The following is a 16,260-nucleotide window of genomic DNA, read 5'->3' as shown; positions in this document are numbered from 1 at the left end:
TAAAACAGAGGAGCAGAACACAGGCTCTTACTGCCACTGTAACTCATTTACAAAAGCTCACCTCGTCTGGCTTTAGACTCACACAGTCACAGAGAAACAAACGCTCAGCTTCCTGACACCTACAAACACACTCTGTTGTTTTCCTTCACCTCACAAATACTTTCCGGTGTGTCCTGTGAATGTTCACCTCAGACACTACACTGAAACACACAGAATAAAGCTGATTCATGAAAGCACACTCTTCAGAATCAAACACATAACTGACTATTATGACTAATAATCTGGCCACAAATATATGTGCCATATCTCAGGCTTTGTTTGACGAATGTTTTGAGAAACCAAAAAACAAAAACAACAACAACAAAAAACAACAACTATGAAGTCATCTAATTCAATCTCTAGACCATCGTATTTCATGCAATGGTCAGCTGTCATTCAAATACATGATAAAAAAAATTACACATGAAATTTGTTAATAATGTTTTTGGATAGACATGGAAAATAAAGCTGGTTGATATGCTGAGCAACAGGACATTTACAGATTCAACATTGATATCCAAATGCAGTGCATTCAGACTTTTCAATGTATGATTATGTAAATTCTCTGGAAATTGAACGGTTCTAGCGTCATGATCAAAAGTTTGGGGTCAGAAATAATTTTTTTGAATAAACAGGTTAAATAAATGGGTTAAATAATGATGTTAGAGTGCAGAGTATGATTTCTATTGGAGCTCCTATACTGTACGGGTTTACTTTGTGTGCATCTGATTCTCTTTTAATGGCTTTAATTGAGATTTGGCTGTGTTACACTGGAAGGCAGAGGCTGGGGGAACGAGCGGCCCCTGGGTGGCGTGTAGGGCCCCTGTGGCTGCTCCCTGGGTGCTGATGATGTGATGAGATGGCAGTGGAAGGAGGATGTCGGTGTGCATCTCAAAAGCCAACACAAATTCACAGAGTCTTACCTTTTCTTCACCAGCAGGATGGCCACGAGCACCAGGAGGATGAAGACCAGCACGGCCGCGCTGATGCCGGCGATTTTCACCACTTGGTCGGTCTGTTTGGCTGGGTCTGGAATCACTTCTGGCTCCTCTGTGGCCCCTGAAGACAAAAAGCAAATCTTTTTAAGTTAATTTTCCCTCGGATAAGTGTTAGGTGTGAGACATGGCTTAGAGGTTAGAGCACACGCTCCATTGCAATGAGATGAGATGCAAGCTTAAATTCAAAATATGACAAATTATTTTGTTTTTTTCTACTAAAAAGCCAGAGAAGCACCAAAAAAACAACAACACCAAATACCAAAATATATATATTTTTTACACTGATGCTCCTATAATGACAAGCTCCTACAAATGCACCTCTAAACGAAATAGCATGAAAGTCTTCTGACCACAACATTAGCTTTATTTGTTAAAATGCCTGGACGTCTCACAAACTGCCATCAGTCTGCTGTGTGATATCTTTCTCTCGCTGCCAAAGCATAACAGAATGGGTTGAAAATGACTGTCGGATATGTTTCTCCAAACATTGGCACACAACCACAGTATCATTCCATTGTTGAACGCTAATATTATTACCTGGCACGGATACATTATACAGAACACAAAAATGAGTCTGCTCTAAAAATAAAAGAATGAAACTGTTCAAAGAGGAGATGCTGCCTACAGAACAGAGTGTGAAGGATACGATGTAAAACCTCTGGGACTCTGTAAGACACAGGAGTAAAGCCAGCACACTATACAGTGTATTCTGCAGGCCTGTAGTGTGGAGTGTGGTGAACACTGTGAATCCACTGGCTTTAACACTCATATGCAGATCAGGCAATTCTAAGTGAATACGTGATTGGCTGTGGAGAGGCGTGGCCTGTCATCTATAGGGCTTCAAAACACAAACCGACCAGGGGTCACTTGAGAAATAGAGGTGTGTTTAATTTAGGGGTGTAACGGAACGCAAAAATCACGTTTTTAAAGTCATGGTTCGGTTCATTTTCGGTACAGTAAGGGAAAGAAATGCAAACATTAAACTGCAGGTTGTTTATTACTATAAACTTTTTTTAACAATTTGTTTACAATTTTCTTTTTTTAATACTTTTTAGTAAAATATATATAAAATAAAAAACGAATAAGAAATAAAATACTGCTGCTAAGTTCTCCACTAAATAAAATACTCTCAGTCTCAAACCAATATCATATAATAAAATATAAAGAAAAATATAAATAAATAACTATGATTACAGTGCAGCATTACCAATCCCAGCTTGTAGGCCTGCTCATATTAAAAAAATATATATAACTTTTCCAAAGTGTAAAGTTGCAGCATCAACAGTTTCAGTTTTTAGACCTGCTCAGATTTTGTTATTGCGTTGGACCGATCTGAATTAAGAGTAAAGTCTTAGGGGAAGTCGTGGCCTAATGGTTAGAGAGTCGGACTCCCAATCGAAAGGTTGTGAGTTCGAGTCCCGGGCCGGCAGGAATTGTGGGTGGGGGGAGTGCATGTACAGTTCTCTCTCCACCTTCAATACCACGACTTAGGTGCCCTTGAGCAAGGCATCAAACCCCCAACTGCTCCCCGGGCGCCGCAGCATAAATGGCTGCCCACTGCTCCGGGTGTGTGCTCACAGTGTGTGTTCACTGCTCTGTGTGTGTGTGCATTTCGGATGGGTTAAATGCAGAGCACAAATTCTGAGTATGGGTCACCATACTTGGCTGAATGTCACTTTCACTTTTCACTTTTTTCACTTCACTAAAGGTCTGTTTAAATGCCGACGGGAGCTGCGTTTAAATTACAATCGTTTTTTTCCTAGTTGTAGTGATGTTCACACTCGCGTGATGCCTTTTGAAAACCTTAGGCCAGTGACACACTGACATATTGCACCTGTCAAACATTGTCTATTTTGCCGTCAATACTGTTGACGGTGTCCTTTATCAGTAGGCTTTATATTTATGCTCAACATGAAGAATAGATATTGTTGTAGTGAAGACAAGATCCTGGTCTGTCGACGGTCTCCCTCTATGTCACCTACAGTAGCAGCAGCGCGCCAGCGCCGCGTCAGACACGATTCTAGTGTGTAAAGACACAGAAAACACGAAGCAGCCGTCACGCAACTGACACGCAGCAGAAACACCACGCTCACGCCACGCAGCAGTGTGTCACCGGCTTAGAATCAGCTGCAGGGCGGGATTTGTGCTGAACGCGGAGACTTCTGCCACTTAATATGTTCGTTTGGAAACACGAAAATGTACTTATGTTCCGCAAACAAAATATTGCATTCGGTCATTCGGTACACACGTGCACCGTACCGAAAGCCCTGTACCGAAACGGTCCGGTACGAATACACGTACCGTTACACCCCTAGTTTAATTGTATCAAATGTTTTTCAAATCTTAAAAGTCTATTTCTAAAAACAGTTGTTGGACACATTATAGTATTAATAAAACATAAGTTCACTCAAAGAGACACTTTCAATTGTAATAATGTCATTAATGCATGTTTTAATCATCTTTTCTTATGCACTTATTTTGATGTGTTGACCAACACAATAAAGCACAAAGTACTTGATTATCATTTTTAACTGTATCATTTTATTTAATATTATAAGCTTTTATTTTGTCAGAAACCCACAGGAAGACCTCAGGCTCAGTGCTTCTTTTTGTTGACATGTTCGCTGCATTAGTGCGCGCCTCTACTTGATCACATCACCTCATTATTCTGTACAATTTATTCAGTCTTTTTGCCTATTCATATATATAATAATAATAATAATTATTATTATTTGTTTTTACTGAATCCAATGGTTTTAGTTGGTTTTAGTTGGATTAGCATAGAAAAATGCTAACCACAGGCTAGTAACTTGCTAATCATGCTAACTTAATTTCCAGCGTTTTCGTCGACTCGATTGCACAGATACTTTTTTTAACTGAACACTATTTTTCAATTTAATGCTGTTCAGTTGATTTGTTACAATCCCTATTGTTAAAAGAGATGTTTAAATAAAGGTGACTTGACTAACAACATGCTAGAAACATGCTTGTAACTTACTAATCATTCAACAAAATGATAACACCATGCCAGGAACATGCTAATGAAGCTAGAAACATGATAGTCACCTAATAAACATGCTAAAACATGTAAGCATCATGCTAGTAAACATACTAATCATGTTAAAATCATGCTAGTTACATGCTAATCATGCTAGAATCATGCTAGCATCATACTAGTAACATACTAATCATGTTGAAATCATACTAGAATGCTGCTAGCAACATGCTAATCATGCTACAAACATGCTAGTAACAACCTAGCAACCACCCTGAGTAACCAAGCAACTGCATAGCAACACCTTAGCAACCAACCCAAGTACCCTAGCAACTACATGGCAACACCTTAGCAACCACCTCAGGTAGCCTATTCCTACTTAACTGGGTCAAAAACACTCTAAAGCTCTACTAACTGTATTTATAAACTATAAAACACTTTCATTTGGATTTAATTTAATATGCAGAAAACCCACATGTATCTTCTCTTAACATATATTATTTCCATAATAAGTACTCTTTTTAAAAGTATGCTAAATTGTACTTCTTTTTCACAACTGTTTTACATTCCTTCCTAAAGAGAACAGTAAGAAGAGAAAAATAACGTCTGTGTTTTATTTGTTTATAAAGTTCTCAGTGAATTAATAATTTTGTCTGTATATAAAATTTGCATGGCAAGTGACAAGAACAAAAAGCAGACAATTAAATGGTTAATAACAATTATCAGCTAAATGAAATTGCTTGATTGTTCAGTAGTAACCAGTACTACTCACTGTGGTGTATCGCAGAGCATCTGCTCCAGTGTAAGTGTACTGCAGTGGGGCTTCGGGGCTGTAACCCTGTCAGAAATACATCACTGCCGACTGAAATACTTCTTGCACACCGTTCTAACAGCAAAACTATCATTACGGCATCTAGGGGTATTGATCCGAAGCACTGTGAACTCCAGCTCGGTGCGTATGACATTTATGGCGGTCTGATGCTGACTCCACTCATGGCTTTGCCTGTAAATGCCACATTGTGCGATCTGTCTGGGCGGCAGGAGTAAATGGATCTCCGGTATGTCCTGAAGATCTACTATAGGCTTTTAAGAGTGATAAGGCAATGACCCGCTGACATGGGCCTCTTAAATAAAGCCATCAGCTGTACTCTCCTGCCTCTGGATCTGGGGGACAGACTATTTCTACCCAACAATAACACTCAAACAAAAGCCAAGCCCCCGTCACACGGCCTCTCTGTTCTTTACAACACATTTGGGCGAGTGAGCAGCCTGGGGTGAAATGACCAAGACGCAGATCACTGCTGCCCTAATGCACCGCTCCTTCATCATCAAAGCACTCTCTTCCTCTTCCTTTACTTTAAGCACTGATCACACAAGTGCTGTGTTAGCTTCAGATGACCTGTCCGCGTGATACAAATACCAATGAATGTCAAAAACATAAATATCTCTGTCAATAACAAGAAATTGGGGCATGATCTGCTGGACAGATGCTAAACACAGCTGAAAACACTATAGAAATGGGGAATAAGCACGTTATGTTCTGCTGCCACAATACAATTTTCATTTGCCTTTTGAAAACTCTTAAAGAGTTTAGGGTTAGGCACAGGTTTGGTGGCATTGGTAGGTTTAAGGGTTGGTTAAGGTGTAAGGGATAGGTCTTCAACCCTAGGCATTATAAGGCATTATATATTAAGCTATTTTAGAATAATAGAAGCATTTTACATAGTAGTAGTATTGTGTACATTTGGTTAGAAAATGAAGATATGTCAGTTTAGATACATCTCAATCTGGCTTTGATGTTTAAAGTTCTATATACATATGATCTGCAAACAGTGACATCATCACAGCAAGGCCTCTGCTGATACTGCAGCCAATGAGCTTGCTGCTTAACTTTTCAATAGTTTAGGATAAGCAAAGATTTCTGCAGGATCATGTTCATGTACTGTTTTTGAAGGTTTTGACAGCCGTCTTGCAATTGTTACCTTAAAGAGTTATTTCTACCTGATTTAACCTGCAAAAAATGTGTTAGTTATGTTTATATAAATCAATTTATTTAGGTGGATTCAGTGATGTAAAATAATATTTTTGACCAGTTATTTAAGAACGTTTTTGTTTGTTTTTTCTCCCCTGTAAATAAATGTAATCTATAACCCTGTCCCCCTCATTCACACAGAGGAAAAGCAAAGACTGTTACATTACTGGCAGTCACTTTTGACGCTTGGGTTAAAAGGTGATTAATCGGTGGCACGGTGTGGTTTTAGATGCAGGCCTGTATTGGTTCAGACACCACATTTTGCCCCCTCCCAGAAGACTTCTGTTTCTGTCAGCTCTTATGAGTCTGATCTGAGAGAAAAACACTAGGAGCAATTCAATGGAAATTGGATTACATCCATTTTGGAGATAAAATTCCATGCTTAAAAACAAAAAATGTATTTTTGTTGCTAAACAACACATGACGTGGGCTATATCTAATCCGTTCTGGGAGTGCTCTGAGCCGCAGGCAGACTTTTATCATTCGATTTCCTGCTGAAAAACAATTAATGAAGAGCCAGAGGAGGAAATAACGTGCAATAACTCAGACGAGACACGACCGAAGGTACTGTCATTACCACAACAGCTCACTGGCAATACATATGTGCATCACTCCAAGCAGAAAAACACTTCAGACATTTAGCTGGACAAAATGTACAAGAAACTATACTTCCAATATGCAGTTATGATCATGATTCATGACTATATATATATATATATAATCACAACTCCGCAAATAATCACAAAATATATGCAATGAAATAATCTGAAAGCTTTTGGGTTGGTTCACCCAGAAACAAAGGCTGTGACACAGCAGTACTGCATAATCACACATTCCATGAAGCGAATCAAATTTATATTCATAAAATATGCCAAATTCTGGGTTGTGATTTTAAGGAATAAGAAAAACAACGCTTGACCTGTTAATACTAACTGCTTTGTCTACAGTCCTGAAGAAATTTCTTGCAGTTCGTGACTCTTTTTTGCTACAGTGATTGACAGTATGCTCAAACGTTAATGCAAAATTATTTTGCAAGTATCCAAAATATTATTAGAAATGTAGTTACTAAAAAAAAGAAATATATTACTAAAAAGTAGTTGTGAGATACAGTATGACATTCCACTGTTGTCTTCTCCAGCTTCAGATGGTTCCTTAAGAGCCAGAGCAGCACAGCATCACGCCACACAGGCAGATTCATGTCACGCACTTTCAGGCTCCGGTTACTGTGCCTATGGATTTTCCATTCTTTATTTTATTAGCTGTGTTATGAATGGCTGTGAAATGCTTTGTCTTGAAAGTTATCACACTGTTTCTAGCAGGACTGATCAGTACTACTGCCAGCTCTCTGCCATCAGTTCAAAAATATAGTTATTACCACGCATAGATATTTTAAACTTTAACTTAAATTTTTGCAGAAGACTGGTGCTTTGCAGTCGTGCAGTCACTGATCGGTACTACTCTTCTCATTGGTCTTGTTCTCTGCGTGTGCTGCTGATTACTAACCGTTTTCTTCTGTAGTGTTCATGGTTGACAGTGGAGTAATCAGAGGCTGAGATGACAATAAACGTGACTCACGACAGGACTGTGCTGAACCATGATCTAAAAGTATTCTTGTGTGAGGCAGTGTCATCTATTCAATTTCAAAACGATCCACACATGCCAGACTCTAAAATCTGCCAATTTAATATGCACAAATACATGCAATCCATTTCCACTTGTACCAAGGCAAAATGGCACCAATGCAAAAGCTTGCATTTATTGCACATTAAATTACATATAAAAATCACATACTGTGCCTTTTACATAGCAGTATATTTTAGTGCATATATTTGGAGGTTTATAAATGTGATGCATATGTACAGTAACTGATCATATGTAATTATTATGAATACACACATCTGAACAGAATAGGCAGTTGTGAGCAGGCTGGTCAAGCTTTGGTCTGTCTATCTGTATTATCAGATATTGTCCCACTGCATATACTAAAATAGCTTTTCTATAACTCTGCTCAAAGCTCAGAGCACACATCACTAATCACCGCCAGACTTTAGATGACAGAACTGAACCTGCTCTTACATCGTAACATCAGAGACAGAGAGAGATTAGAAGGAGACCGACTGAAGAAATGAATGGTAGATGCATGCTCTCAATCTGAAGGGCTTACCTTTAAAAGCCAGTTTCAAACACTGCGTCTTACTTTCCTGAAACACAAACAACGACAATTTAAGGAGAATTCTCAAAACTCTAGTAACAGCAGAGCAGAACCACATCAACACATTGAGCAGAATGACTGCAGAAGCTTGACTTGTAATGCATGTTGTAATATTGAAACACTTTAGTCAAACCACTAGAAGGTCATATTTTCATTTTTTTTAAGTATTTGTCACAGGTGTGACTGACCTTGTGATCTGTTTAACAGGCACACCATCACATGCATTCCAGAAGAATGCACAATGCACTAATAAAAGTGCCTGAAGCCACAGAAACGGCAGCTCAAGGACAGAACAGATCAAACTGTGATTCTGTCACACACTCTCAGTCACCGCGAGAGAGGTGTGTGCTTATTTGTCATCTGCTGACCTTATCCACGCTGCTGACCGCCTGAAAGTAGATGTTGTAGTTTTTGCGGGGGGCGAGGGGGGCGTTCCAGTAGCCGTGGTACGTCTTGTTGTCTCCCACAGTAAATGGCAGCGGTTCTGGGAGATTCCTGGGCGGGAGCTCCGCTGCAAAGTAATACGGCAGCCCAGCGCTGGCCGCGTTCTGATAGGACACCGGCTCACGGTAACACTCCCCGCCAATGACCTCCCGCCGCGCACGGTGTGGGTTGATCTCCCTCACAACGATCTGATAGGCGCTGTTGATGACAGACAGAACATGACATGTTAGACATTTTATTTCATGATCTAAATTTTATATATATATATATATATATATATATATATACATATACACACACACGTACATAGTTATTTTTATATAAAAATGAAGAAGCAAATTACAAGCCATAAAGCCTTAAGACAAATAAAACAGATTTAAATTAAATAGCCTAAAAAATAAACTTGTTTTTCCAATACAGTAGGTTTAACATGTAGGCCTATATATTTATTTAACATCTTTTTTGTTTACCATTAATAATATAGACAGGTATTTAATTAGGCTGCTGTCCCTTTAAGACAGAATGAATGTAATATACTGACACATATCCTGTTTTCACCTTTTTAGGTCAAAACGGACTGTATTTGCGTGAGATACTGCACACGATGGACATTTTGACAGCTTTGAGTGTATTTGACAATTAAGGCACAAGGAGAACTGACCGCAGAACTGCGATTGCACAGATGCGTTTCTGTTGTGCTATTCAACGTGATACCGCCTTCACTTACAGCATGTTAATCGATAACGAATTGTGATTGGATGGTCTTTTTGTTCAACTACAAGCTTAGTTACCTCTGATTAGGCTGTTCTCGCGTGACAGAACACTTCTACTACTCGTTCTGATCAACCACTCCAAAAGAAATGTTGAATTTTTTTATAAAATAAGTCGGGTCACTAAAAATAGAGCTGAAATACGGGACTGTCCCAGGAAAAACGGGACCTCTGGTCACCCTTATTACGGAGCCCCGCACATGACATGCAAGAAAAAAATTATAAATTGTGTGCACGATTTACTATTGTGTTCCCTCGATTTGCTAAATCATGCGCACTATTTATAAATCAAGTGAATGAAATAGTAAATTTAGGGAACGCAATAGTAATTGTGTGGACGTTTTAATACATTGAGGGACTGTATTAGTACTTCGTGCACATGATTTAGCCTACTATTTTTTGTTCCTGCACGTCATGTGCGGGGCTCCGTACCCTTACTGTTCACTGAACTTGTATAAATAAGTCTCACATTTGCAATTGTGCAGATATTTGGGAAAACAGCACTCTGATATCAATAAACTATGTACTATAAATATAAGACAAAAACTATTAAAAGGTCGTTTTTTGCCCTCATTTCTTGAATTTTAGGCTAATATAACTGTACTCTAAGAGGCTTTATCATGCAGTCAGTTGTCCTGCATGTTCATCAGCAACTGCACCAGTGTAAGATGATGGACAGGTCTGAATGGGGCAGATATTTTAAACGTCTTAATCATTTTAACACATTATTTTTCCATAATCACACCAAATAAACACATTAAATTGACATATATATATATATATATATATATATATATATATATATATATTACATAAAAACATTTTGAAAAGACTTTAGAAATCATTCTAATTAGGATATCTCTGGGAAAACTCCAAGTGTGCACTACTGGGCTCATGTGCGTCATATCCCAGTTTCCCTCCACTTTCCCAATGCTGTTTTTCTGCATTTTTTTCTTACTTCACCGAATTTAAACAATAAGCAAATAAGTCTCTCCTCCTCCATCTGAGTGTGGCTGCAGGAATGAGTCTGTCACAACGACAGCTGAATTACTGAAAGAGTGTTTTCAAGCCCAGATGTGACACAGAGCCTCAAACCAGTCAAACAGAGAGCAGAGAGAAGAGGAGGAGGAGGAAGAGGAAGAGCCAGGCACGGCTCGGATCAAATAGGGATCTTTGTGCAAGTGTTGAGAGGAATGTGGAACAGCTAAACAGAAAGACGGAAGGAGAAAGAGAGAGTGGGGGTTTATGAGCTGAGAGACACAGGAAGTGAGCAGTAATGTCACCAGCAGCAGCAGCGGCTCATTACAGCACAGAGAGGAAGTCGAATAACGTCTGGAGGATATGAGGAGACCAAGGAGACACAAACACACACCTGATAGGAGCTCCTTTAGCCTGGGCAGGTTTCAGCAGGACGGTGATGGTGGTGGCCGTCTCGTTCAGGGACGCCTCCGACCCATCGTACTCCTCTAGAGTAGGTGCTACAAAGACAGAGAAAGACTGAAAGTGTCACCATTTTTGCCTTAATGAAATTGTTGCTTCAATTTATAACAACGTTTTCAAGATTTCTCAGAGGGCAGGCTTCAAGTATAACTCGTTTGAAGTAATGGTGCTTCATATAACTTTATCCAGAGAAACAAATGTTAATGTTAAATCCCCTGTTATGTTTGTACCTGGTACTGTATACAGGCCACCAGGGCACCATACAGACTTTATTAAAGAGTTTGGTGATTTTACATCCGAGTTAGTTCTGGCTGCAGATAAACCCTAAAGAGAGCAGCCCGAAAAATGGAGCGCAGCTGGAGGAAAACAAAACTAGAGGTATTTCGTATTGCTTGGCGGGAAAGTAACCTATCCTACAGAAAAGCATTAAAAACTGCTAGATCCGATTACTTTTCTTCTCTTTTAAAAGAAAACAAACATAACCCCAGGTATTTATTCAATACAGTGGCTAAATTAATGAAAAATACAGCCTCAACAAGTGTTGACATTTCCCAACACCACAGCAATTATGCCTTTATGAACTACTTTACTTCTAAAATCGATACTATTAGAGATAAAATTGCAACCATTCAGCCGTCAGCTACAGTATCACATCAGACAGTGCACTATAGATCCCCTGAGGAACAGTTCCACTCATTCTCTACCATAGGAGAGGAAGAATTGCATAAACTTGTTAAATCATCTAAACCAACAACATGTATGTTAGACCCTATACCATCTAAGCTCCTAAAAGAGGTGCTTCCAGAAGTCATAGATCCTCTTCTGACTATTATTAATTCCTCATCGTCATTAGGATATGTCCCCAAAACCTTCAAACTGGCTGTTATTAAGCCTCTCATCAAAAAACCACAACTTGACCCCAAAGAACTAGTTAATTATAGACCAATCTCGAATCTCCCTTTTCTGTCCAAGATACTAGAAAAGGTGGTATCCTCACAATTATATTCCTTCTTAGAGACAAATGGTATATGTGAGGATTTCCAGCCAGGATTTAGACCGTATCATAGTACTGAGACTGCTCTCCTTAGAGTTACAAATGATCTGCTCTTATCATCTGATCGTGGGTGTATCGCTCTATTAGTTTTATTGGATCTTAGTGCTGCGTTTGACACAATTGACCACAACATTCTTTTGCATAGACTTGAACACTTTGTTGGCATTAATGGAAGTGCATTAGCATGGTTTAAATCGTACTTATATGACCGCCATCAGTTCGTAGCAGTGAATGAAGATGTATCATACCGATCACAAGTGCAGTATGGAGTACCTCAAGGCTCAGTACTAGGGCCGCTACTCTTCACGCTTTATATGTTACCCTTGGGAGATATCATCAGGAAACATGGTGTTAGCTTTCACTGTTATGCTGATGATACTCCGCTCTATATTTCTTCGCAGCCCGGTGAAACACACCAATTTGAAAAACTAATGGAATGCATAGTCGATATAAAAAACTGGATGACGAGTAATTTCTTACTGCTAAATTCTGAAAAAACAGAGGTGTTAATTATAGGACCTAAAAACTCTGCTTGTAATAACCTAGAACACTGTCTAAGACTTGATAGCTGCTCTGTCAATTCTCCGTCATCAGTTAGGAACCTAGGTGTGCTATTTGATCGCAATCTTTCCTTAGAAAGCCACGTTTCTAGCATTTGTAAAACTGCATTTTTCCATCTCAAAAATATATCTAAATTACGGCCTATGCTCTCAATGTCAAATGCAGAAATGTTAATCCATGCATTTATGACCTCAAGGTTAGATTATTGTAATGCTTTATTGGATGGTTGTTCTGCACACTTAGTAAACAAACTACAGCTAGTCCAAAATGCAGCAGCAAGAGTTCTTACTAGAACCAGGAAGTATGACCATATTAGCCCGGTCCTGTCAACACTTCACTGGCTCCCTATCAAGCATTGCATAGATTTTAAAATATTGCTTATTACTTATAAAGCCCTGAATGGTTTAGGACCTCAGTATTTGAATGAGCTCCTTTTACATTATAATCCTCTACGTCCGCTACGTTCTCAAAACTCAGGCAATTTGATAATACCTAGAATATCAAAATCAACTGCGGGCGGCAGATCCTTTTCCTATTTGGCGCCTTAACTCTGGAATAACCTGCCTAACATTGTTCGGGAGGCAGACACACTCTTGCAGTTTAAATCTAGATTAAAGACCCATCTCTTTAACCTGGTTTACACATAACATACTAATATAAGATTTTTAGGCTGCATTAATTAGGTAAACAGGAACCGGAAACACTTCACATAACACCCTATGTTCTTGCTCCATCATTAGAAGAATGGCATCTACGCTTATTTTTGTCTGTCTCTCTCTTATTCCGAGGTCACCGTAGCCACCAGATCCAGTCTGTGTCCAGATCAGAGGGTCACTGCAGTCACCCGGATCCAGTACGTATCCAGACCAGATGGTGGATCAGCACCTAGAAAGGACCTCTACATCCCTGAAAGACAGCGGAGACCAGGACAACTAGAGCCCCTGATACAGATCCCCTGTAAAGACCTTGTCTCAAAGGAGCACCAGGACAAGACCACAGGAAACAGATGATTCTTCTGCACAATCTGACTTTGCTGCAGCCTGGAATTGAACTACTGGTTTCATCTGGTCAGAGGAGAACTGGCCCCCCAACTGAGCCTGGTCTCTCCCAAGGTTTTTTTCTCCATTCTGTCACCGATGGAGTTTCGGTTCCTTGCCGCTGTCGCCTCTGGCTTGCTTAGTTGGGGTCACTTCATCTACAGCGATATCGTTGATTTGATTGCAAATAAATGCACAGACACTATTTAAACTGAACAGAGATGACATCACTGAATCCAATGATGAACTGTCTTTAACTATCATTTTGCATTATTGACACACTTTTTTCCAAATGAATGTTGTTCAGTTGCTTTGATGCAATGTATTTTGTTTAAAGCGCTATATAAATAAAGGTGACTTGACTTGACTAAAATAAGCAAATTGAACTTGATTGCATGTATAGCAGTGTTTATTTATTTATTTATTTTTGAGTGACAAATTATGTTATTGATTATCTGTACTTTTATAGCATTCATTAATGCATTAAATCAGCTGTTATTTTTGTTTGTTCAGCTTTCATCTTAGTTTTAGGCAATTTGTTTTGTGCTTTTGTAATTTTTATTGTTTTTTTAAGGTCTACTTAGCATAAATGTGTTTTTAAAGATTTATTTTTGGTGATTTTGATTATACATTTAACAGATTTTTGATAGTTTTATTTACAAATAACAACACTCTATGTATTTTTGAACCAGCATACTTAAATGAACCGATCTGGATGGGTCAGACAATCACTAGTACTTAGTACAACTAAGCAAGTAAGTAAATAAATAGATAAATAAAAACAGAGCAAAAAAACACCTAATTCCACTCTCTATGAATAAGCAATACAGCAGTCGATTTGTCATCCTATTCTTTTTGCTTTCCTCAGCCCTGCATGTTGTGTTATCTCCTCCTACACTTCTCTCATTCTCAACAAATCTGAAGTGATGGATTTCTGAAATGCTAGAAAATCATATTTCCCCTGATCATGCCTTTATTACATCTCAGAGAGGTGAAGTACACAATAGCGTGAGAAAGCCTGAGAGACGGGTGATGAGGTTACGTTCCTCATCGCTCATTAGCAAAGCACAGAAAAGAGTTTTAACATCCAATTCAGCTGATTGTGCTCAATGCAGCCTGTGATTAAATCAGCTGCAAATTAAAACAGACTAACAAACAAAGGCTTCATTTTCTTTATAAAACATCATTTGTTTTTACTTTAATTAGTTGACCAGAAACCTCAAGAGTGGACTTGAATCGAAAACATGATATGATATCAAAAGTTATTCAAATGCATAGATATTCTCAAACTATATAAACTAATGTTTAAAAGTTAAGGGTCAGTATTTTTTAGGGGGAAAAATTAATACTAATGAGCATTGATGCCTTAAAAAGATAAAAAAAAAAACGAAACAAAACTGTAACGTTGCAAAATATTTCATTTTCAAATAGGATCATGAAGAAGCACGAGCAAATGCAAAGACTCAGTTTTCTGTCTCCTTCTCCCACACCATCAGATACTCTCATTCACAGCAGATTTGATGTAACATGGGCTCATGCACACCTGATATGTTGGTGGTGACGTTGAGTGTGGTTGGGGGTCCATATCCCTTGCTGGTACTGGCCCGGATCAGGAACTGGTAGGTGGTTCCTGGATGCAGCTGTGTGAAGTTGTGACGAGACGTGTTCCACGGTAAAGACACCAGAACAGGTGGCCGCAGCAACGGCACTGACGGGTCGAACGAGTGCACGCTACTGTAGCTGATCTGGAGACAGCAGACACCCAGAAAACAAGACAATGTTGCCAAAACATCAATTTCTCATTCAGATGCATTATATATGAGACGGTTCCTTTATTTTCAAACTTCTATGTAGTACAAACGGTGCGAGTGTGTGCTTTTAAAACATTAGCCTTCAGGTTTGCACACAAGCACTCAAATCCGACACAGTGGAATTGGAATGAGACACTGGCAGCATTACCTCATACTGGGTTATAATGCCGTTGGGCTCCAGAGGCTCTTTCCAGTGCAGTGAGATCCTATCCTCTGACGGAGTCGCTCTCACAAACTCCTTGGGAACCGGACCGGGCACTACAACACACACACACACACACACACACACACACACACACACACACACACACACACACACACACACACGCACACACGCACACACACACACACACACACGCACACACGCACGCACGCACACACACACACACACACACACGCACACACGCACGCACGCACGCACACACACACACACAAGGGGAGAGAAATGAGCACTGAACGAGCACTAAAATCAAGCAGAACAGGCTTCAGCGAGAGAATAACATTGGCTTGTGTTATTGAAAGCTTTACCTCAGTGGAAAATCTGCCGTTAGAAACTGATATGTGTTTATGATGACCAGTGATGATAGCAGTAAATGAGCAGAGTGGCTGATGTGCAGCACCAGGGGCGCCACTAGACCCTTTTTACTAGTGTGTGAGCTGAGCCCCATAAATCCTTATCTGGTTATGAAGATTACTGTATAATATTTTTATATATTATACAGTGATAATATTTCAGCAATCACGTCATGCATGTTTTTTTTTTTTTTTTAAGCTGTTAGAAGCTTGTGACTCACAACTGAGTCAATACTGATGTAATCGAACCAATCAGTTTGTAAAAAGGTCTGAACCTGTATATGATTCAGTTTG

General features: G+C 39.2%; 1 protein-coding gene across 13 annotated transcripts in view; it reads right to left on the bottom strand.

Annotated features, from left to right (window-relative positions):
- Positions 1 to 16,260, bottom strand: part of LOC132107156 (receptor-type tyrosine-protein phosphatase kappa-like) — a 181,821-nt gene that overhangs the window by 24,520 nt on the left and 141,041 nt on the right. For all 13 annotated transcript variants that reach the window (XM_059513403.1, XM_059513391.1, XM_059513390.1 and 10 more), the window contains 6 exons: positions 15,542 to 15,651; positions 15,126 to 15,327; positions 10,863 to 10,968; positions 8,645 to 8,918; positions 8,229 to 8,265; positions 963 to 1,098 (listed from right to left, as the gene is read on the bottom strand). In XM_059513403.1, coding sequence (XP_059369386.1) covers positions 963 to 1,098; positions 8,229 to 8,265; positions 8,645 to 8,918; positions 10,863 to 10,968; positions 15,126 to 15,327; positions 15,542 to 15,651 — 865 coding nt within the window. The remainder of the gene's footprint in view (positions 1 to 962; positions 1,099 to 8,228; positions 8,266 to 8,644; positions 8,919 to 10,862; positions 10,969 to 15,125; positions 15,328 to 15,541; positions 15,652 to 16,260) is intronic.

This window comes from Carassius carassius, chromosome 27, assembly GCF_963082965.1.
Source record: "Carassius carassius chromosome 27, fCarCar2.1, whole genome shotgun sequence".
NCBI lineage: Eukaryota > Metazoa > Chordata > Actinopteri > Cypriniformes > Cyprinidae > Carassius > Carassius carassius.
The sequence above is the reverse complement of the archived record's forward strand: the minus strand, read 5'-3'. Positions and strand labels throughout refer to the sequence as shown.